Source organism: Amblyomma maculatum, chromosome 2 (assembly GCF_055883805.1).
Source record: "Amblyomma maculatum isolate TAMU_Amacu chromosome 2, ASM5588380v1, whole genome shotgun sequence".
NCBI classification, from domain to species: domain Eukaryota; kingdom Metazoa; phylum Arthropoda; class Arachnida; order Ixodida; family Ixodidae; genus Amblyomma; species Amblyomma maculatum.
Window position 1 is genome coordinate 187,165,080 of NC_139345.1, and position 23,288 is coordinate 187,188,367.

At 47.2% G+C, this 23,288-nt stretch overlaps 1 protein-coding gene, 1 long non-coding RNA gene and 1 pseudogene across 2 annotated transcripts in view; 1 reads left to right on the top strand and 2 right to left on the bottom strand.

Annotated features, from left to right (window-relative positions):
- Positions 1-21,566, top strand: part of LOC146200621 (uncharacterized) — a 115,623-nt gene extending 94,057 nt beyond the window's left edge. The window contains exon 4 of the long non-coding RNA XR_014705263.1: positions 20,694-21,566. This is a non-coding gene — a long non-coding RNA (uncharacterized LOC146200621). The remainder of the gene's footprint in view (positions 1-20,693) is intronic.
- Positions 10,689-11,392, bottom strand: LOC146200624 (uncharacterized; annotated as a pseudogene).
- Positions 20,586-21,754, bottom strand: LOC146200625 (uncharacterized). The gene is made up of 3 exons (XM_084595579.1): positions 21,283-21,754; positions 21,045-21,143; positions 20,586-20,848 (listed from the first exon to the last, which is right to left on the bottom strand). The coding sequence occupies exons 1-3, from the start codon at positions 21,752-21,754 to the stop codon at positions 20,661-20,663; spliced, it is 759 nt and encodes a 252-aa protein (XP_084451705.1). The 3' UTR covers positions 20,586-20,660.
- Between the last annotated feature and the right edge of the window lie 1,534 nt (positions 21,755-23,288).

A 23,288-nucleotide genomic window follows, 5' to 3' on the forward strand; every position in this document is an offset into this window, starting at 1 on the left:
TTAGTAGCCTCCAGTGGGGAAAGAGCTGGCAGAGGGACTGACTGAATGTATCCTGAAGAAGGAAGCTCGTTTTCTGACAGTCCACACGTCTAAATTTTACCGTCTACAAGAAACCCACGCACACTGGCTCATTATCTCCATTTTAAGTCCGTTCACCCTGATTTCCAGAAACGCTCTGCGGTGTCATTGCTCCTCCGACGAAAAGAAATGTGTTCCATAGGAGTAGAGCGGATTGCGGAAGATGTGCGTATACGGCATGACTTGTCCACTTGTGGCTATTGTGGACACATCATGCACTCTGTACAGCGCTAAATGGAACGTCCTAGGCTGTAAGCTAATCCCGCTATCCAGAAACGAGTCACGATTCCCTATGTTGCTGGCATCAGCGAACCTTTGGCGCTCAAATTACGGTCCTACGAAGTAAAGACCGCACATGTGCCAGCTCGAAAACTAAGGAGTCAGCTTGTGAAAGTCAGACAAGCTGAAGAAGGAAAATTTCCCAGGTGTTGTGTATTCAATAGCATGTGCGAACTGCCCCGTTTGTGTACGTCGGCAAGTCGGGTGACTGAGCGAAGATTACGTGATCACCAGAGTGACGTCAGAAACCAGCGCGTAGATCAAAATGTGCTTGCTGAACACTCAGTGACTGCAGCTCACAACATAGACTGGGCAGAGGCACATGTAATCGCAAAAGAAAGGGACAAAAATTAACGGCTCTATCTGCAATCGCTGGAATGTCTCTAGATGTGTGAGCAAACCATATGGCTGCTTTCTTGCTGTCCACCAAGACAAGACTACACTTGTGCAGGGGAAAGAGAAAGTAATTTTAGTAATTTGTAGTACTGGAATGATTGTAGTTGTTAAACAGTGTGCAGGCTATGAGTATAAATTTCCTTGTTAGCCATCCAGATATTTTTGACACTGACTACGCATGCGGATGGATAATTATTTCTTGAAATCTTGCCTCTGGTAATGAGAGGCAGGAGCTGTTGCCTAGCTGCAGGTTTGTGCAGGTCTTGTCCAGTCACAGTCGTCGACTGCTGATGTGGCTATCCTGCAGAGACTTGGGGTAGCGGCTGATGGTCATTTGCTGATTGCGAAGCTTGCTCTTGGTGCTCCTCAACCTCTCCATCAGAAGAAGCAGCAGATGGGGTTACTGGAGGATCTGAGTTGTATTGAGGAGGGCCTGATCAGCAAGGGATTGTGACTCTAATGCACAAGCTGCTCCCTGCGCCAAATCGCTGCTACTTGCTCCAGCGTCAATCGCGGTCCTTTTCATGGAGGTAGTGCTGTTGCTGGAGAGTTGCTTCCTCTTTCTGTTAACAACAATACCCCCGCTTCGCGGAAATATTTGGGGTTCATAGCTAACAACCCGGGCATAATCTGAGTAATCCTGCAGGATCTGTTACTTTTCCGCATATTCCTCTTCCGTGCCCGACCTGAATATTGCAAAATATGTACGTTGCATAAACAAGTGAATGATAGTGTACAACTGCTTTAGCAATATACGCAAACAAAACTTACTACTTCAAATCCTTCGTATCCTGTTGCCTCCAGTATCCCAGAATATTGACCCTGTCCTTTAAACCACACAGCGTGAGCTCTCTGTTGATCACTTTCTTCAAGTTCGTGATCACTAATATCCATTTAAGGTCATCGTCAAAAGGCCTCTTTGCACTTGTGGAATGTGGATTTAATGGTTGGCTGGAACGTCTAGCGCTGGCAGTACTTCGGGCAGAGCAGGATCGAATTACCAGCCGCAGGGCACAGCTTCAGCGCGAGCGAGATGGGCGCCGGATACAAGCGATGGTGATGGCGATGCCGCAGCATTTTCTGTTCTTTGTCTTCTTTACATTTCCCCCGCGTGAAGAAGTCGCCATCCTGGCGACTCAGGGAGAAGAGACGACCAGAGGGTTGTAATATGGCTTGAGGCGGCTAACGTGGACAACCTCGCGGCCGCGACGGCGGTGGTCGGAAGAAGGGGTGACTGGCTCGATGACGTAGTTCACAGGGGATGTGCGTTCCAAGACGTGATAAGGTCCGTGGTATTTGGTGTCTAGTTTGTTGGTGGCAGGAACGCATAGCCAAACGAAGCTGTCGGCCAGGAAGGTGGGAGCAGGGGTATCGGTATCATGCTGATCTTTGCGATAGCCTTGAGTGTTGGAGGTAAATGTGCGAGCTAGCTGACGGCATTCCTCGGCCTTCTGTGCAATATCTGACAAAGCACTGTACTCAGAGGCATCTGGATGGTATGGCAAATTGTGTCCAGAGTACAAGATGGTTCACGGCCATATAAGAGAAAGAAGGGCGAAAACCCAGTTGTTGCTTGGGTGGCAGTGTTGTACGCGAACGTTACGAATGGCAGTACCTGGTCCCAGTTGGAGCTTCCCGATTCAGATGTAACATACATTGCGAGCATGTCCCCAACCGTACGGTTGAAGCGCTCTGTGAGGCCGTTTGTTTGCGGGTGATACGCGGTTGTAGCCCGATGTATCGATTTGCAAGACGACAGGAGCTCTTGAACTACTTCCGAAAGAAAGACACGACCTCTGTCACTCAGTAGCTTGCGAGGGGCGCCGTGTCGAAGAATGAAGTGGTGCAGAAGAAAATGGGCTACCTCTCGGGCTGTCGCCGCGGAAAGTGCAGCAGTCTCGGCGTAACGGGTCAGGTGATCGACTGCGACGATGACCCATCGATTACCAGCGGCAGTGCATGGTAGCGGACCATAAAGGTCGATTCCCACGCGATCAAACGGGCGAGCTGGACACGGTAAAGGCTGGAGAGGGCCAGCGGGGTGGCGAGGAATCTTGCGTTGTTGACAGGCGGTACAAGAGCGAATGTAGCGCCGTACGAAATTGTACATTCCCTGCCAGTAGTACCTCTGACGAATTCGATCATAGGTTTTGAGGACGCCGGCATGAGCGCTTTGAGGGTCAATGTGATGGTGAGCACAAACCTCGGAGCGGAGGTGGCGCGGAATGACAAGAAGCCACGTTCTGCCGTCTGAGTTGTAGTTCCTGCGGTAGAGAAGGCCGTCCCGAATGGCGAAATGGGAGGCCTGTCGGCGGAGTGCCCGAGGATGCGTAGCCGCGAAAGTAGTGCCAAGGATATCCAGCAGGTTAGAAACCCAAGGATCTTGTCGTTGCTCGAAAGGCATATCCTGAATGGTGAGTGCTGACAAGAATGCTTGAGGAGGGGACGATGAGTTAGGCGAGCGCACCGGTGACCGAGAAAGAGCGTCAGCGTCAGAGTGCTTGCGGCCAGAGCGGTACACTACACGGATGTCGTATTCCTGAAGCCTGAGAGCCCAGCGCCCGAGACGGCCAGACGGATCCTTGAGAGACGCGAGCCAGCAGAGAGCGTGATGATCTGTAACTACCTCGAAGGAGTGGCCGTATAAGTAAGGGCGGAACTTCGTTACAGCCCACACGATTGCTAAGCACTCCTTTTCGGTAACGGAGTAGTTGGACTCGACTTTGGTGAGAGCACGGCTTGCGTAGGCGACAACGTATTCGGAGAAGCCAGGCTTGCGCTGGGCGAGGACGGCGCCGAGGCCGACACCACTGGCATCGGTGTGAAGTTCTGTAGGTGCAGTAGGGTCGTAATGGCGAAGGATTGGTGGTGACGTCAGAACATTGCGCAGTGTCGCGAATGCATCATCGCAGGCTGGCGACCAAGAGGAGAGGTTAGGGGTGCCTTTCAAGAGCTGTGTAAGGGGGGCTACGATGGTTGCGAAATTCCGAACAAAACGACGAAAGTACGAGCAGAGGCCCACGAAGCTTCGCAGTTGTTTCAAAGTGGTCGGTTTCGGAAAGTCAGCGACGGCGCGCAGCTTCTCAGGATCAGGCAGAACGCCATCTTTACACACAACATGTCCGAGTATTGTGAGCTGGCGGGCACCAAAGCGGCACTTTTTGAGGTTCAGTTGAAGACCGGCGCAGGTTAGGCAGGTGAAGACCTGGCGAAGTTGAGTCAGGTGGGTCGGGAAGTCGGTTGAAAAGACGACGATATCATCGAGGTAGCATAAACAGATGTTCCATTTCAGGCCGCGCAGTACAGTGTCCATCATTCTTTCAAATGTGGCTGGGGCGTTACAGAGTCCGAATGGCATAACATTAAATTCGTATAGTCCATCTGGAGTAATAAAGGCGGTCTTAGGACGATCCGCCTCTGCCATGGGCACCTGCCAATACCCGGAGCGTAAATCGAGTGAGGAAAAGAATTCTGCGCCTTGCAAACAGTCTAGGGCATCGTCGATTCGTGGGAGGGGGCACACATCACGACGAGTGATTTTGTTGAGGCGGCGATAATCAACACAAAATCGTATGGAGCCATCCTTCTTTTTAACTAGGACCACAGGAGACGACCATGGGCTACAGGATTCTCTAATTACTCCGCGTTGCAGCATGTCATCGACTTGTTGGGCAATAACACGGCGCTCAGTCGGGGACACCCGATACGGCCGCTGATGGAGAGGTGGGTGAGCGCCAGTGTCGATGAGGTGGGAAATGGTCGTCGTGCGTCCCAAGGAAGATTGCGGAATGTCGAAGGAGGCGCGGAATTGGTGTAGAAGGTCAAGAAGTTGCTCGCGGTGGCGCGGTTCTAGAGCGCTGTCTACAGAATGGTCAAAAAGGTCCCGCTGTAGCGGATCTGAAGCCACACGAGTTGGAGTCAAGGCGTCAACTTGGCAAACAGGGAATGACACATCATCAAAGGCGAACAGAAGGTCCACGGGCTCGATGCGGCCGAGGCACTCCCCTTCGATCAACACAGCGGGAGACGGAAGAGGATTGGCTACCAGAAGCGTGCTAGCGCCGTTTTTCATGTCAAGGACGGCAAACGGCAACGGTAAGTGGCGGCGGCGGCAGACAACGTTAGAGGGCACAAAGAGGACTGTCGCGGCGGTGGTAAAAGAGGCAGTGAGGGGAACCAGAACAGCGCTAACGGGTGGGATGGTTGTGTCATGTGCTACGAGGAGTTTGGTCGCAAAACGAGGACACGGCTCGTGGAGCAGGGCATCAGACGGTGCATCACTCGATTCAATGAGCTCTACTTGAGGACTGGCGCAGTCAATGATAGCATGATGCTGGGACAGGAAATCCCATCCGAGAATGACGTCATGAGAACATGTGGGGAGAACGACGAATTCGATGATGTACAAGGCTGCAGCAATGACGACGCGAGCAGTGCAGATAGCTGTCAGCTGTATACTGTGAGCGGATGTGGTACGAAGCGATAGTCCCTCGAGAGGCGTAGTCACCTTTCGGATGGAGCGGCAGAGTTTTTGGCTGATAACTGATACAGCGGCACCGGTGTCGACGAGCGCAAGAGTATGAACACCTTCAACGATGACAGGAATAACATTCGCGGGATTAAGACGAGGACTTTGAAATTCTGTCGAATACGCAGTTCGTGCCTCGCGAACTGCGGCGGTTAGTTTTCCGGCTGGGTAGCGGGTCGTCGGCGCATTGGCGAAATGGAGCGGCGACGTAGTGATGGCGAACGACGAAGGAGGAAGTCCTGAGGATGAGTGGGTGCTGTTGGAGGACCCGATGGGACTGGGATCTGGGGGGCCAAATAAGGTGGCGCAGGCCGTGCAGCAAAGGCCATATTTATTCGGCGCCTGCAGTAGCGTGTAGTGTGCCCAGGGATGCCGCAGTGGTAGCAAATAGGCCTGTTGTCTGAAGTGCGCCATGGAGATCGTGTCGGAAGCAAGGGGGGAGCAAAAGCTGTTGGTGCCGACCGCATGGGGGGCGAAGCATAGGCATATGCTGGCTCAGGCGGTGGACTTGAGGTGACTTCGGCATACGTGCGGCGCAATACTTGAGGAGGAGCCGGCGCGAATGCTGGGCGTAGCTCAGTGGCGCAACGCCGGACGACGAAATTGTGGGCGTGAGTAACGGCATTGAAGGTGCGACCGGAGCTGGTTGAGGAACAGGATTAGGGAGGACTTCAGATACATGCTGTTGGATTGCATGGCGAAGCTCCGGAACAAGGCCAGTTGTTGACGACTCCTTAACATAGGGCTGCAGGGACAGTTGTCGCGCGACTTCCTGGCGTACAAAAGCCTTGATGTCTTCAGAGAGGCTAGATGACTCCCTCTCCGCGGCTAGTCCAGCAAGTGATGTATGAGGCTGGCAAATCAAAGCACACTCCTTCCGGAGCTCGTCGTAGCTTTGACAGAGGTCATAGATTTCCTTGACCGTAGTGGGGCCTTTCGCGATGAGCATGTGAAAAGCGCCGTCATCAATTCCTGTGAGGACATGACGTATTTTAACGGCCTCGGTCATGGTCGGGTCAACGCGACGACACATATCAACAATGTCCTCAATGTAACTGGTGAACGTTTCACCGGGCAGCTGCAGTCGCGACCGAAGACGCTGTTCCGCGCAGAGTTTTCGGACGGCGGGGCGACCAAAGACATCAGAAAATTTCGTCTTGAAATTCGCCCAGGTGGCAAAGTCCGACTCGTGGTTTCGAAACCACAGATTAGCGACATCGCTCAAGTAAAAGATGACATTGTTGAGCTTACGGTTGTCGTCCCAGTTATTGTGACGGCTGACCCGTTCGTAAGTGGTCAGCCAATCGTCGACATCGTCATCGCTGCTTCCACTGAAGGTAGCCGGGTCCCGTTGACGAACGGCACCTGTGCAGGTGACTGGCGGAGGTAGGTGCAACGAAGTCGGCTCCGCCATTGGGGTAGTCAATGTTCTGCTGCGAAGTTCCAGGGCGAGATGGGTACAGGGAACCTCAGATTGACCTCCACCAAGTGGAATGTGGATTTAATGGTTGGCTGGAACGTCTAGCGCTGGCAGTACTTCGGGCAGAGCAGGATCGAATTACCAGCCGCAGGGCACAGCTTCAGTGCGAGCGAGATGGGCGCCGGATACAAGCGATGGTGATGGCGATGCCGCAGCGTTTTCTGTTCTTTGTCTTCTTTACACTTGGTACTTTGTGCAGAATACAAATATCTTCGTAGGCTCTAAAGCATCCGCGAGGCTTCTTGGCTCTCAAATGGGCCTGCACCGCGGTCGTAACCGCCGAGAAGTCATTGCCGGCATTTGTGCTGGCGGCTGCCATTTTGAACATCCTATACATGCCCGCTCACGTGCTGCGTATGGCTCCGCTGAGAAAGAGTTCTTCCAGCGCACTGTGCATGCACAGTGTTGCCGCGTCCGTACGCTCTGGTCCGCTGTCCATAAACCCGCTCAGCTAAAAGTTGCTAGTAGGGCGCTGGATGGATGAAATATAGGAGCGTCCCTTTTGAAACGAGGTAGTAGCAGTTGCTATCATACTCGTTTTTCCCCCTATATCTTAATTATTGTTTTAGATCAGTTAATACCATCATTCCATTTATTGAATTTTTGTTTCTACATTACTGACATTATGTTACTTTTCCGCTGTTGAGCCACCAATCTTCCAATCATTTTTGCTAGCTTCCACCGCAGGTTCATTCACCTGGCCACTGGTATCTAAACCCCAGGGCCCCAGGAAGAGTGACGGCGCCTGCATGGACTTCCGGATCGATACCATCACATTGGAGTATAAGATGGTTAATTGTTTCTGTGGATTTACCACATACTGCATGTGTGCCATCTTCATGGGTAAATTTCTTTTTGTAGCTGCATGTTCTAAGGCACCCTGATCTAGCTGCAAAAAGTATGGCACTGCCTCTTGAGTTATCAAAGAAAGCTTCCTTCCTGATGTGCCTTTTCAATTTTCGGTATAGTTCCTCACTTTGTTTATTTTATTTTCCATAGAATTTATCCAATTTTTACCTTCTGTGTTTTTCACCTGTTGCTTAATGCTCATTCCTTCGTCCTCTGACCAGCATACTTACTGGTTAGGTTCCTAGTTCTTTTCTTCCAATGTGAGTGAAAGCTGTTAAGGTATAAGTATTTAAATACTTTAGCTGCCCATCTGTTACTGTCCAATTTCCTCAGGCGTTCCTCATATTTTACTCTGAGCTTCCCGTACTTCGAAAGATGCCCAGCCCATATCTCCCTGTACCGCCTCATTTGTGGTTTTGCCGTGGGCACCTAGTGCTGATCGTCCGACGGCTCTGATTTATTTCTAATGTCGGCTGTACCTCTGATTTTAGGCACAAAACCGCATTTCCGAAAGTAAGCCCAGGCACCATGATTCCTTTTCAAGTACCCCTCAAAACCGGCATTTCTTCGACCTTTAGGCCTTAAGTGATTGCTCATGCTTTCCAATGTATGCCAATTCATTGCCTTGCAGAACGAGAAGAAGGTGGTTTGCACTGTATGAAGAAGAGCTGAACAAGGGTAAATGGGGTACGCCTCAGTTCGCAGATGAGCCAACGTTTCAACAAGTGGACTTGTCTTCGTCTGGGCAAAGCGATCGCCCAGACGAAGACAAGTCCACTTGTTGAAACGTTGGCTCATCTGCGAACTGAGGCGTACCCCATTTACCCTTGTTCAGCTCTTCTTCAATCCATTGCCTTGTATTTTAAGACCCTAATCAGTTGAGCCGTTGAAAATCATCAGACCCGACTTAACTGCACTAAAACTGAAGCTTAGTGTCCCTTTCATCTCCGCAATACTTAGAGTTTGGAAGTCTTCCTGGCCATCTGCTAACAGCACAATATCATCTGCATACATTAAACCGGGGAGGTGCTGCTCTACCACATTTCCGCCTAATCTATATAACAGGATAAAACCTAGGTTACGTCCTTGGATCCTTCGTTTCATATTTATCATATAAAGCATGAACAGCAGCGGTGATAGAGGACAACCTTGTATTAATCCTTTGCATACCTTGACAGCTTGCATACTTCTTATCCCTTCCCATATAATTGCTACTTTGTTATCCCAGTATATTTCCTGTAGGAAATCTGTTATCTCATGACAGACATCTTTTTTTAATATGTTGTACAGGAGTTCCCTGTTTACATTGTCGTGCACCCAGTTTATGTCCAGGAAGGCCAAATGTAAAGGTCTATTTTCCTCTCTAGATATTTAGATGCATTGGGTAAGCACGAACAGGCTATCATCTAAGCGTCTACCATTTCTAAAGCCGTTTTGAAGTTTTCTGAATATCTTCTTACTTTCCAACCATGCTTGCATCTTATTTCACTGCCTGCATGGCTAACTTGTATATGCCAGATGTTATAGTAATCGGCCACGAGGATTTTATATGCATCCTATCTCTTTTTCCTTTATAAATCAAATTCAATTTACTCTGCCGCCAGGTGTCCACAATTTGCGTATTCGTTATGACTGTTTCCAAAGATTTTAACGTTTCCTTACTTCTTGGACCAAGTTCATTATTCAGCTTGATCAAAATTTTATCTATTCCTGTAGATGTGGCTTAGGAATATTTTTCCCTTTCTTTATCCAGTTTAGATTGTTTAGTTCTAAGCTGCTTTGCGTTTGGCTATCTTTGTAATGTAGTTCACAGCGTTGTCTCCCTTTAAACGATTTCCCTCGTTATCTTGAATCCGGCCCTGCTTTCTTCGGTTCTTTTTACCTAGCCAGCTTATACGTTCTAGAAATTTCTTGGTCCACCTCTAGCGGCATCGATCGGTGGACTGCTTGATTTTACTTTGGACGAGGGCGTTTACATCAAGTTTTTGTCGATACTAATCCCATTTTTGGTCTATTTCCTCCAGAGATACCTGGGCTTTTCTCTCAGTGTTCCCTTGAAGCTGGCCATCGATCAATGGCTTCCCTGATTTCCTGATTCTACCAGCTCCGTGGCTTCTTTTCATTCTAGTGGTTTGCTACTTTAACCTCCTTAATTTTTTTTATTATGAGTAGTTCTACTTGTTCATAATCCCAGTCTTCCATGAGGCTTTTCTCTATTACTTCCTCTATGTCTGCTGCTATCTTCGCTATTGGATCGTCGTTTAATTTTGTGTTTACTTTTTGTCTAAGTTCCATTTCTTTTTTTCATCGAGGGCCCCATCTGCAGACTGATAGGTTTATGATGACTTCCGAGACTGCAATCCCCTTCTTCGTCTATTTCCATTTTTGCGAGCTTGATATAAATACCCTGCGACATTAGACAGTAGTCAGTGGTCGTCTGCCTGTTCCTGAATTCCCACGTAATTTGTCCCTCACATCTTGTTTCTCTATTTACAATAACTAGGTTGTGTCGCTCACAGAAATCTAGCATTAGCTTCCCGTTGCAAACCGTGTATCAATCCAGATCGTCAATGTGGCCGTTCATGTCCCCCAGCAGAGTAATATTGGCCCAGTCTCCAAATTGGCTCATATCGTCACTGAGACATTCAACGAGATCCTTGTTTTTGTGCCTGCATTTGTGTCTGGTTCCTAAATAAACTACTCCTAGCCATGTACTTATGCCGGCAATTGTTCCTGATACCCAGATATGTCCTCTGCAGTATGATTTTATTCTTTGACAATTTGTTCCTTGGTGTATCAACCGAAGAGGATATATAAAACTGGCTGAAGTGGAAGCCACCTATACGCACCTATGCGGGAGAGGGAAGCCTCGTCGAGATGGCGGCGGCCATCTTGTCAGGGGCAAAAAGCAACAGAGTGCAGCTGCACTCGTGCTTCTTCGCGCTGCCTATGAAGTTGCTTGCGTTTACAAAGCAATGAAAGCAAGTGGTTGTGTCTGTAAACATTTATTTTTCATCCATCAGCAGCCAACTGGCATGCAGAAAGCAATTAACCTGCACAAATATTAAAGGCAAAAGCTTAATAACTCAGACTCACAGTAAAACAACGATGAGAGGCACCCAACTGGTGATTGAAGATAATCACCCTTGACAGAACTGGTCATACTTTATTCTTGATCATTTTCCAGTTGCGTTCCTTCATGACGTGGTGTATTGTCCCTTTCACGTATTCTTCAGCGAGTTTTTTGCACAAATTGTAGATATGATTGTCAAGCGGATCGAAGTCAAGAATGTGCTGCTCCGGTTTCTGGAACCACATTTTCTCTGAAGACGCACCCACAAATTCCAAGATAAGGTGTTTTGCCCTTGCCTGCACCATTGTAAGGGCATCACACTCAGCCTGCAACCATCGCAGCTCCTTGTCAACTTCACACAGGCCAATGACGTCTTGCGACGGCGAAACAAGTCCATCTTGGCTCTACTGATTGATTAAAGGTGCAAGCTCATCGGAGTGCACGGCTGTGATGCACCGATCACATGTTCTCATTGCACAACGAAGCCTGCTATGTTGGCACCACAGCACCGCCAGTCAAAGCGATGTGTGTAGTCGTGGTAATCGGGCTGCAGAACTGAGGACCTGCGCATGTCAGTGACTGTGCTTTTTGCATCTACCATGGCTACAGTAGTGGTTGAATTCAAGATGGAGACGATGTCTTGGGAGCAATTTCCAGAATTGGAAGACGTCACTTCCGTCTGAACCAACAGACTATTATATGCAGCCATAAACTGTGCAGCTGTTGGATTGTTATGTCCCTCTAATCCACGTATGGACCTGAAGAAGTTCTCGGCGTGATCTTGACTGAGTTTGTTGGTCAGCAAATACTTCGCTACCGTAAATTTTAATAAACCTATGTTGCGCTGGTACCCTTGAATCGTGGCAGCTTGAGCACTTGTTCGCAGACATCCAAGGTGTCGGCGACTGAGGCACTCAATGCTTGTGCAGCATATCGGACTTTCATTTTTTGCTTTTTCCACTGAATGTGGACCTTTGTGAGCTTGTTGCCAAGCCACAAACCCTCTCCAGTTGCAGTGCCTCTAATGCTACTACATAAGCCCACTTCACATGCTTTCCTTCAGTATAGATGAGGTGGCTTATGGTTGCCAATGAGTTGCGTAACAGCGTAATCATATGGAAGGCATCTAAAATAATGTGAACGTTTTTAGTGCAATCATCTGGGTTGACAAAGCTTGTAATAAACTCGTCAGAGTCCGGTCAAAGCTGAGCACCTGAACACTTTGCATAGTGAAGTTCGACGAGACACCGTCAAATGTAAGAAAGACAACTTCAGCCTTAACTGATGCAAACTTCTCAATACATTGTTTGGTCAGCTCCACCCTCTCGGCTCCTGTGAGTGTGTCAATTAAAAAGTATGCGACTGGCACCTTGAGTTTGATGTTTATACCAGCAATCATGAAGACACACATTTCTAGCTTCTGGGAGGCTATCTTCATCTAGCCCCGTTCTAAAGTCTACATACCTGACTATTTTGTCTCCAACAAGTTCTACGTGTTTTCTTATGGCCATGTCATCTACGACCAGAGCGCAGTAGAAGGGTTCACTCTGCTTGTGCAGACGTTTCAAGGAAACAAAATGCCTCACTCGTGAAGCCAGGAGCTCCGTGGACTGATCGATACCAATCCCGAAGCGTGCGCTGTGACGGAAGGGCACCATTGAATTTTGATCGGACATACTCGTATCCGGCTGGAAATAAAAATGTAATGTCAGGCTGAACACGCGGAGCTCAGGTGGGTACTTTCCCTTCTGTTCGTTGCCCACCCTGCACAGAAGCTGTTGAATGTCACTTGAAAATACAGATGCAAACACGTGCAAGCCTTCCTCGGACAGTTTTCGTTCTCTGATTTCTTTTATGATTTCTTGGGCTGTTTCATTTCTCTTCGTAAGCCTTCGCTTTGTTTGCTGCAAACCTTAATTTTCTTCTTCAACTGTGTTATCTCTTCAGAGGCACTGACTTGGTCCTTGTACCATTGTTTGGTCGGTGAAGACGCAGCTGGTGGCTCACCAACTTCAGGCATTACGCATATCTGGGCACAATCACTGGCTGTGCAGTCTATGCTAGCGCTCTGGACGCTTCCTTTCTACCTGAAAGGGACACCACATATTTTCTTAGTCTCAAGTAAGAAAAAAGTGTAGCTGCGAAAGCAAATGGGTTTCATTTCCGACCACGAACTTAGTGCTTTAGGCTCGCGAAGATGAAAATAGATGAAGGTGCAGACTGAGAAGTGACCTTTAATGTAGCCTGCAGGTGGGGCACCTGGTCGAAAGTAAAAACCAGGAAGCACAAGAAACATGCAAATATAACCGACAAATAAAAAGAGCTAACAGCATCGGGTATTGAGGAAACGATAGAAAAACACCTCATGGAGTAGTGGGATTATAATAAATTAGATTGTTTGAAAGGTAGGAGGACTTCTCTAAGCTGGCTGAATATTGAAAATAAACGGGTAATCAGCGAAGGCTGATGGCTTCTAGAGAACAGAGAAATTAAGGAAGCAAGCTACCTCAAGAGGAAATAGAAAAGGGAAATCCTATCTGCAAAAGAAATTGGAAGTGCAGATACTGGTGCAGAGTAAATTGCTGGATATCCGAATCGTGCGACTCAGCTAAAGGCGACAAATTCTGGAGGCATATAAGCTGCCTGGGGAAGAGAAATGTGAGGTAGGAACAGATTCAGGACACCGAGGGAAAATGTGTAGAGGGTGATGATGCTAGCATATATTACATCAGTTATTGCCGAATCATTAGGCACGATGATGGGGTAATTTCCCAGAGTAAAGAAACAGTATCAGCTACCACTGCTGTTCATGATTTATATGAAGAATAGGAAGAGACTCTGCAAGGAAGAACTTTGCTGTTAATATCTCGTATTATCTAGGTGGAACGAACGTACAACACTTCCAGGATTAATGTACACGGACAACATTATTCTATTAGCCAATAGCCAGGAATATTTACAATCATTGGTTAATATATTTAAATACAAAGGAGATGCAGTCTGCTTTACCTTCTTTGCATTTAGGTCAGATGTGATTGTATTCAATGATTTCAGTGACAAAAACTGACAATACAAGGGAGTGAGATACCAAATCTGGGAGAATATAAGTTCATGATGGAGAATAGCGCAAAAAAGGGGACACAAAGGACGGAAGGACGACACGGACAAGCGCTAACTCGCAACTGCAGGGTTTATTGCTGAAGCACGCAATCAATACAAGTCACTTGAAAAAATAAAAGAGAATATAAGTACCTCGGGGTATGGATAAACGTGGGACAGGTATACATGGAAAACATGAACAGGTCACCATGATGAAGAGATGCCATGATAATGAAGCATAGGGTGTTTGTGGGTACAATACATATGAAGTACATATATTTATTTGGAAAGTAATAATGGTACCACGTCTTACCTTCTGGAAAGTGGTTTTGGGCTCAGGGGCAGAAGTCCAGTTGAGGTTAAAAATAAATCTGAGAACTGTGGGAAGGATCGAACTTGGAGCCCACAGCAAAAATACTATAGAAGCAGTACAGGGAGACATGGACTGGACATCTTTCCAGGCATTAGAGGCTCAGAGCAAAATACTGGATGGAGAACGCCTCAGAGAAATGGACAATAGCGGGCAGCTAAAGTATTTAAATACTTATACCGAAAGGGCGCTGGCACACGGTGGCAGAAAAGGATCCGAGAACTAACGAGTAAGCATATAGGAAGGCAAGACAGAGAAATAAAGAACGTTAAACGACAGCTAAAGAACACAGAGGCTACAAACTTCAATAATTCAATCGAAAAGAAGCCGACCCTAGACATGTATAGAAAATGGAAAACTCGAATTAAGAAGGAAACCTTCCATGACAATGTAAGAGGCAGCAGCCTTCTTTTTGAAGCTAGATAAGGATGTCTTAGAACCAGAAGCGACAAGGAAGTTTAATCAGGAATGTGAAACTTGTGTTATGTGTGGTAGATGTCCAGAAACAACTGAACGTGTTATAGTAGAGTCTGGCAGTATTAGTCCAGATGTCGATGCAGATATAGTGACTCTAGCCGACCGAGGCCCTGGAGTTTAGAGGTAACACAAGCGTGAGTGAATCGGCAGTAGAAGTTTGGTAGAAGTAGAAGACGTGGTAGAAGTAGAAGCTATATCAAAATTAACACCCTTATTTAACATAACCCGGGACTAAAAGAAAAAGTGGAAATCTCGTTAATCCATTCATGCATGTCACTAATAGATTATGAGGCATTTGGCTATTTTTTTTTTCAGTCTCAAACTTCGGACAGCAATAACAATAAGCAAGATATATGCACACTCATTCACGGGGAGTGTTACCCTAACAAATCTATGTTAGTGGGAAGGTGTGATCCGAATAGTAGCAGTCATGGTGGTAGCAGGAGTGGATGCCATGTAACTGCAGAAAATCCGCATGCTGCCTTGCAGGCAGCGTACAGTTAGCAACTTGACCACTTGTGCTCCCAGGCGGAGTCGGGCGAGCCCTTTTATACTTTCCTTGGCCCAGCAACCTCGATATGACAGGGTTGCTGATATGATGATTGGTGATTGCGGGAAAAAGGGAGGAGCATCCAACAAGAGAAACACTACAGGACCTCCAAAGGCAAACATATCCCTGATCTTGTTCTCCAGAGAGAGGAGCAAGCCAATATCTTGGATGCAGAGGTGGTTGGTGTGCGAAAATCGTTAGCAAGGGCATACGAAGACAAGGTTGCCAAGTACTTGAATGAGGATCTCCACCGACCAGTAGTCTCACTAGGACTTCATGGCGCCATATCCGGGCTTGGTCTGTCCTCACACAACGCTGTAGTATGTGTCCAAGTGACTCTCCCTATGAGCAGTTAGCTCTACACCTCACTGGTAGGTCTCTTCCACGCTTAGTTCTGGTCCTATTAGGCATGGCGTTGATCTAAGCTTAGTTTTGTAGCATCAGTGTACTCTTTTTCTCGTTAGGAGGCGCGTTTCTTCTGCAACCCACATAATGTTAGTAATGTAGAAACAAAAATTTAATAAATAGAATGATGGTTTAGTTAAGAGGGGACACGGCTCTTTGAGACGAAAAAATCGATTTTTTGAAACTGACATTTTCAGAATCTGTAGCTATTATTCCTTTAATTCACCAGGTTTTATATCTCGCGGTGCAGTATTTGGGCCACAGAATCAATTTAAAGCATAACTGTCAGCTGAAATCCGCAAAAAAACGTTTTTTTCCGAGGCGCGTAAGTTGTTTTCTACACGCGCGATCGCAGCCATTTTGGTCTCGTTGGAAAGAGCAGCTTTTCTTTTCCTGCCACAAGTGCCTCCGCCGGCTTACTGGTGACGTTGAAATCCGAGCATAAAAAAAGTCCAAACGCGCGGTTCTATTCGTCGAGCTAGCACACGTGATTGAAAAGCGCGCTGTGATTGGCCGCGCAAAGTTCCCATCGTTTGCTCCTCCGCAGGTGACGCGTCTCTCCTTGTTCAGTCGTAGTATGGTGTCTGAAAGGAGAAGTGTGACGGGCGCCAGCGAGACAGTGCTCAGTTTAGCGATGAAGTGCCTACGTGGCGCTACTGGCAGTGGGGGAGCTAACACTGATGCAGCGCAAGCACGGAGAGCGGGCTACCGCCGTGGCGTTTCCGCTGAAAGTATGCAATTTCTGGCCGTTATTTTCGAATCGCTTCTTATAATCGACATTTTAAATTGTCGAACAGCTGCACCTGGTGATGCGAGAAGTGTACTAGGCTGATAAGGGGTGTGCGTAGCCGCGTGCCAAAACGCGCTACACGTTCTGGCATGCAAAAGGTAGACAGGCACCCTTGCTTCCCAGTAACTTTCATAGATGTTTATTCAAAGCAGCCGTTCACTACCGTATTTTCCGGTGTATAAGACGCTGTTTGTTTTCAAAAATCCCGCTGGTGCGTCTTATACAACGGTGCGTCTTATATTCGTTTTTTTTTTTTTTTTTTTTGCGAGTTCGGAAATCTGGAATTTACTTGGTTGATGTTCTAGCTTGTTTTACAAAAAAAAAATAGCGCTACCGATCTCGTGGTTGTAACACGGTGCTACTTCTATATGCGTGCAACGTCTCAGGTGAACTCCAAGATTACAAACATGCAGCCATTGCGGAGGCCCCAAGCGTCAGTAATGTGAAATGCCAACAGATAACGACAATCATGCTTCTCGCCAAGACAAGCCAGGACAAGCCGGCTATTTTTCAGTCGCCATTTTTATCTTTGTGTGCACTGTGTATGTCGGCGTGTGTTTTCCCACTATCTGCCCGTGTCGTGCTCGGTCTTGCTACAGTATGCCACCGAAGTCGCGCAAAAGCTATACTGCGAAATTCAAATGATCTGCGGTCGAGTATGCTACCGAACATGGTAACCGGGCTGCAGGTCGCCATTTCGACGTCACCGAAAAGATGATTCGCACATGGCGACAGTCCTCCACCAAACTACAGGCGATGAAGAGTGGAAAAAAGGCTGACCGCGGAAAGAAGGCACGGTGGCCTGATCTTGAAGACCGGCTCGTCAAATGGGCTCTCGAACAGCGGGCCGAAGGTAGGGTACTGTCAACCGTGCAGTTGCGCTTGAAAGCACGCACTTTGGCCAGTGGAATGGGTGTTGCTGACTTTGTTGGTGGGCCGTCATGGTGTTATAGATTTATGCGCCGCAAAGCTTTGTCAATCAGAGCGCGAACGACAATGTGTCAGAAACTCCCAGACGACTTCACAGAGAAAGTGGAGAAGTTGAAAAAATTTGTGAAGAAGGAAGTCGAAAAGAATAACATCAGTGACAGCCACATTGTGAACATGGACGAAGTGCCCCTGACATTTGATATCCCTATGTCAAAAAGTGTCGCTCAGAAGGGCGCTAAGGAAGTCACAGTACGAACAACTGGGCACGAAAAGTCCCACTTCACAGTTGTACTAGCGTGCTGTGCTGACGGAACAAAGCTGCCACCTATGTTAATTTTTAAAAGAAAAACGATGCCAAAAGAAAGTTTTCCGCCTGGTGTTGTTGTCAAAACTAAGGAGAAGGGTTGGATGGACGAGCAAATGATGGCAGCCTGGCTCGAAAACTGCTTTTCGAAGCGCCCGGATGGATGTTTTCATGCCCAGAAGGGCCTTCTAGTCATGGATAGCATGCGGGCACACATGACAGACTTGACACTAAGAAAGGTGAAGGCGAAGAACTGCATGCCCACAATAATACCCGGTGGCATAACTAAGATTTTACAGCCTTTAGATATATCTGTAAACCGCAGCTTTAAAGCTGTTGTGCGATGCATTTGGGAGGCATGGATGACGGAAGGCGAGCACAGCTACACCGCAACTGGGCGCATGAGGCGCGCTTCGTTTAGCGAAGTTGCAAAGTGGGTTCATGAGGCCTGGAGTGCAATTACAGTGGCAACCATAACTGCAGGCTTCCGCAAGGCTGGCCTGCTACATTCATCGCCACCTGAGCCAGCGCTGCCTGAGCATGAAGACGACGACCTGAGCGACTCTGAGTGTGAAGAGACTGTCGCAGCAGAGTTGCTGCCAGAAATTGTGGAACTTTTTGACAGTGAGTCCGAAGATGAAGACTTCGAAGGTTTTGAGTAGAAATAAAATGTTTTGGGCGTATGAGAGAGTTCTTTTGTTTTTTTTTTTTTCTTTTTTGCTAATGGATGGGTGGGTGGGGCGTGTGGCTTTTTCGATCACATCGCGCTGCATAAGGACTTTAACAAGTATGGTGCATTTCGCGATGGTAGCAAAATCGTGTGTAATTAGTTTCGTTAGCCTATCTAGATTAATTCGGGTGCGTCTTATATACCAACTTTTTCATTGAAACCCTGCATATGTGGTGGGTGCGTCTTATATAAAGGTGCGTCTTATACATCGGAAAATACGGTAATGATGCTGTTTAACGCCTACTTATGCTGGTCCAGAGGCGCTACTAATTGTCATCGAACTTTCGATTCAGGTTGTGAATGAGCAGGCGCTAACATTTTTGCAGTTTTGAAAGTGCTCCAGCAGCGAATATAACATGATCAAGAAACTTCAAATGCCTACACGCGCAAACTTTTTTGTTCCACATGATTAACGCAAGTGTTGCTAAGCTGCGCTTCTAAAGCGTTGGAAGACACACTGACAAACTCAGGCTACATTACCTCGCCCAAGAGGTTCTCAAGAGGTTCTCAAGTTTTTTTTTTGAGCCTGTCCTAAAGCTAAGCTTTTCGCAACACCATTATTTATAAGCAGGAAATTTCAGAGAAACCACTGTATTCAGGAGAGTTTGCTGAGCACATACCAGCAGAGTAAGTACACGCCAAAATAAATTCATAAGCATGTTCCAGGTCACTTTATTGCTCACAGACAAGAATTGTAAAAAAAAAGAATCAAAGGTGGCATCAGTGGCATCTGCGAAGCTTTAAAAGTTTTTGCCGCTCCCTCTGTGGAACCCTTTCCTTATTAAGAGCCTTGGTGAAGAAATGCAGCCGTGTCACCACAAAGAATTGTATGATTTTGGCAGTGAGTTCTTTGCAGTGCTCCTCGCAGCCAACAGTGTCGAATTTTAGGCTGCGCAAAAAGGTTATAAAATCATGTACACTGAATGCATGGAGCTTCTCCTTTGAGAAGAAGGTAGTAAAGGCATCCTCCAATATCGACACAAGTTTGCCCAGCTTCTCACATGGATAGAGGAGGCCTCTTTTATCAAAGTGTGCAGTGAAAGTGCTGTTCTGCTACTCATGAGGCATGATGAACACTCCTTGCGGGCATTCTTAGCTCCAAACTTCCTTGCGACATAGCCTGCCAGGTAATAAACAAGGCGGCTATCACTGCATTCCACCACATAGCTGCAGTGATCAGAACGCAATGCAGAACGAATTACTTCCCCCGCATTATCTACATCCCCAAACTCAAGCATATCTTCGATAATATCTCGAATGCTAAACACAGCTTCATCAGTTCTGGATGGAGACGTCAGAAGTGAATTTACCATTTCTTCACTGCAATTTCCTGACTTTGGGGCTCGTGCCAAGTTATAGAAACTTAAACAGTTCACGGTTATTAGGAACTGGCCTGGAGAGGGGTGGTCATTACTACCAGAATATTGCCTAATAATCCCAAACAGGTTTTCTAACTTGTCTTGGCTCAACCTGGAAGTCGGCAGGTACTTAAATCCTAAAGAGGACACATACTTCAGCACAGACAGAGTGCTGTATTGTGACACGAAGGCCTTCAGCAGTACTGCTGCTTACAAACCCGCCTCCAGCCTTTTCTGCTGCTTCTTCCCAGTCATCTAAGAACTGGAGGAATGCATTAAGGTCTGAAACAGCTTCTGAAGACTCCCTTAGTCCATCTCGGGGACGCCTTGAGGTCATTATATATATTACTCTGCCTAGACGCTGCACCAGTTTTTCCGTTGGTGCAATGTAATTGAATATTTCCCTGCTATCAGCTCTGTACAGAAACATGCCCTTCAGCACTTCATCACTGAATAGTTTGAATGCCAGATTAACTTTCATTTTTTCAAATGAATTAGGCCTGATATGTGCTTTTGTCAAACTTGGCATTGCCTTCGGAGTGATGGAACTTCTGTCTTTGTGCCAAGCTGCTTCTATGTGTTCAATGCAGGCCCGTCCATCAGATGTCGAGGAACCTTTGCTTACAAAAGAATTCCGAAGACACTTAAGTAAGTGCGGAAAATCCAAGCAAAAGTGTAGAGACCTTGTCGAATCCACGGGGTGGGCAGTTTTTGCATGTGACTTGGCCCGATTGCACTGAAAAGCAATAAAATTGATTAGCAATAAGCACACCTCAGTATATTACTTTGCCCATTTAGCAGATTCCTTGATATAATGAGCACATTGTTAGTTATTATAACATGCTTTTCAATATGAAAACATCAAGCATGGTCAGCATGTTGTTAGCATTTTAAGTTTCCAAGCACATTAAGATTATTGTTGAAGCTTGTTATAGTGTAGCAATGCAGCAATAAAAATAGAAAGTTATTTACCACGAATCCCAAATGACTTCCACAGTTTCCGGTTCCATGAGGCCCCATCGCATGTCACGAAGTCCACGAAGAGGCCAGCTTGCTCAGACAGCAGTATGGCTTCAAGCAAGATCTTTACAAGCATTTCCGCTTTGATGTTTCCCTTAGAAGAGAAGACTCCGAGCACTTGGGTCCAGTCACCTGCATCATAAAACGGCAAATTGGCTGCTTCCAACACTTTTCCTCAAAATGTAATTTTTTTAACCTAAGAACAGACTCTCAAGCAAATTATTTTGTAAAATAATCCACTACCGCAAATTAATTCTATTTCTAATAATAAAACATCAGCAATGCCCTAATACAGACAACAAATGCAACACTAAGAAATGTCACAGACCTTGGAATGGCTGAAAAAGCATGACCATTCCATGGTCTGCTGCAGTTGTCTCTTCTTGGGGCGTAAACTTTCCAAGGTCAACGAACCCTTCGGCAGCACCTGAAACGAACAGGATACTAATGATTACTCCAAAATCAAAGTGAGGATGTCACAGACCCAAAACGAGCCCTGAAGACCAAGAGATCAGACAGTGCTCCTAAAACACAGAATTCCCATTTATCACTACAATACTACTTACCAGCTGTGTTTACCAAGTTTTCAGACAACTTCATCTCATCGAAGATGATGCCGCCATGTCGACTACATACGTTCATCTCTTTCGTTTTCACTGAGAGCGCTGCAAACACGTTGGCATTAAAGCCGAAACCACTCTTGAATTTTCTGATGTAGCGCTGTAGACAGCTCCGGCTGGGCAGGATAAGTATATTATGCTTCCGCAAGTGTTCATATAATTTGGGACTTTTCATGCGGAGAAGTACACACTCTAATATCCACGCTTTTTCATAGCTCATGCCAGATGTACTTTTTCGTGTAGCTGCCTGGAAACATGCCCTTACGGCCATCTGTTGTTTTGATGGCAGTCCTTTAATCCGAGCATTCAAAGCTTCATCTCCAATTTCTTCATTGGCAGCTTTCATTCTTTTTAGCTCCCTCTCAACATTGTGCAAGTTTCTTCTGAGCAACGCGTAGACGGCGGCGGATGTTCGCATGCTTTTTAAGGCGACTCACCTTCATAGCTTGTGCTTTCTTTCGTGAAAGCTGATTCTGCACAAGCTTGCGCAAGCATTTGCAATAAATGCATGGTCCAATACCTGATACCGTCATAGTACATTTCACTGAGTAGTAAGCGCCAGCAAAGTGCACATATGTGCTGCTATTTGTGGGCTGCAGCCCACATCCTATGCACATTTCAAGTGCATGAGTTTCCTCAAGTACGTCTTGAGCCTCGAGGGGTGATTCGATGGTCCGCTTCAAATGTAGTTTTCCTCGGAGAAAAACTGCACAACACACGGCCCGAATGATTGGTGTTTTCAGCGAACTGTACCAACTTCGGCAGCAACGCGCAGTTCATCTCCGGGCCCTCTAGTTCACAAAAGCCGGAAAAAACGACGTCTGGCTGTGCTATGAAGCACAACCTGTTCCAGCCCGGGCCCGGCAGGCGGAGGCTTTCACGCAGGACGTGAACTTCTGATTGACTTGGTGCCATTTGGGAAGCTCCCATATCTGGAACTGGAGACTGTTCCCAAATAGCATGCTGCCGCGTTGTGTGCTACAGCAACGCTTGCAGTTTTTCTTTTTTTAGAAGGTGGCGCATCTTGCTCGCAGAGATTTCTGTTCTTCCTCCTGACCGGTGCTTTCTTCGTGAAATACTTTGGGGCGTCTGGAAACAGAGTGGGCACGGCCTCATCTTTTAAACTCGGTCTATCCCTTGGTACTTCCACAACTTCACCGTTTATGATGTGCCGCCAAGACCGCTCTATAAACTTGTCCTCAGTCCTCAAAATGCCGTTCACAAATGCCGCAGTTATCTGACAGCTCTTTATCTGCTCGTTTAATATTACGTGCCCACTGCTCTCTTCTAGAATTATCCTTTGGAAGCAGAAAGAGCGATGCCTATGTAGGGCAAGATTTGTAGCCGCTGGTGCAGCCGGGCACAAAGCAAGTTTGTGCCTTCGGCGGCATGGTTTGCTTGACAGCTTCGTTACACTACTCAGCCGAGGGTAAAACGCATAACGCACTGCAAGACGACACACGCACAGCCTGTACCAAACACAAACATGGGCAACGAATGGGGCACTGCGCGGCCAGAACACGTTGACACGGTTGACATGCGGCAACTCCCCGCACACCGCTTCCAAACTCGCTCCCCTCCTGGCTGCAGCACCCCTAGCGGATTTAAGAGGCTTTCCTTGCGTTTCGTGCGCCTCCCATGCACGGCGCGCATACAGCGTCCGTCACACTTCCCCTTACAGACACCATAGGCGTAGGGTTGTGACGAGTGCGGCACGATGTCGGAAGCAACGCCGAAGTTTGCCACGAGTCACAAGGTCCTTGCTGCGCGCGCGATGCAAGCTACCGGGAATCGACAAACGGCACTCAATGACGTTTTTGCGACCATGAACATTTCGCACCCTGGCCTCCACAACAAAACTTGGCAAAGTTGTGTGAAGAAGCTGGCGCCCGTGGCAGCTCTTGCTGCCGAGAAACAGACGTCTCTATGTGCGCAATCGGTCCGGGATCTAT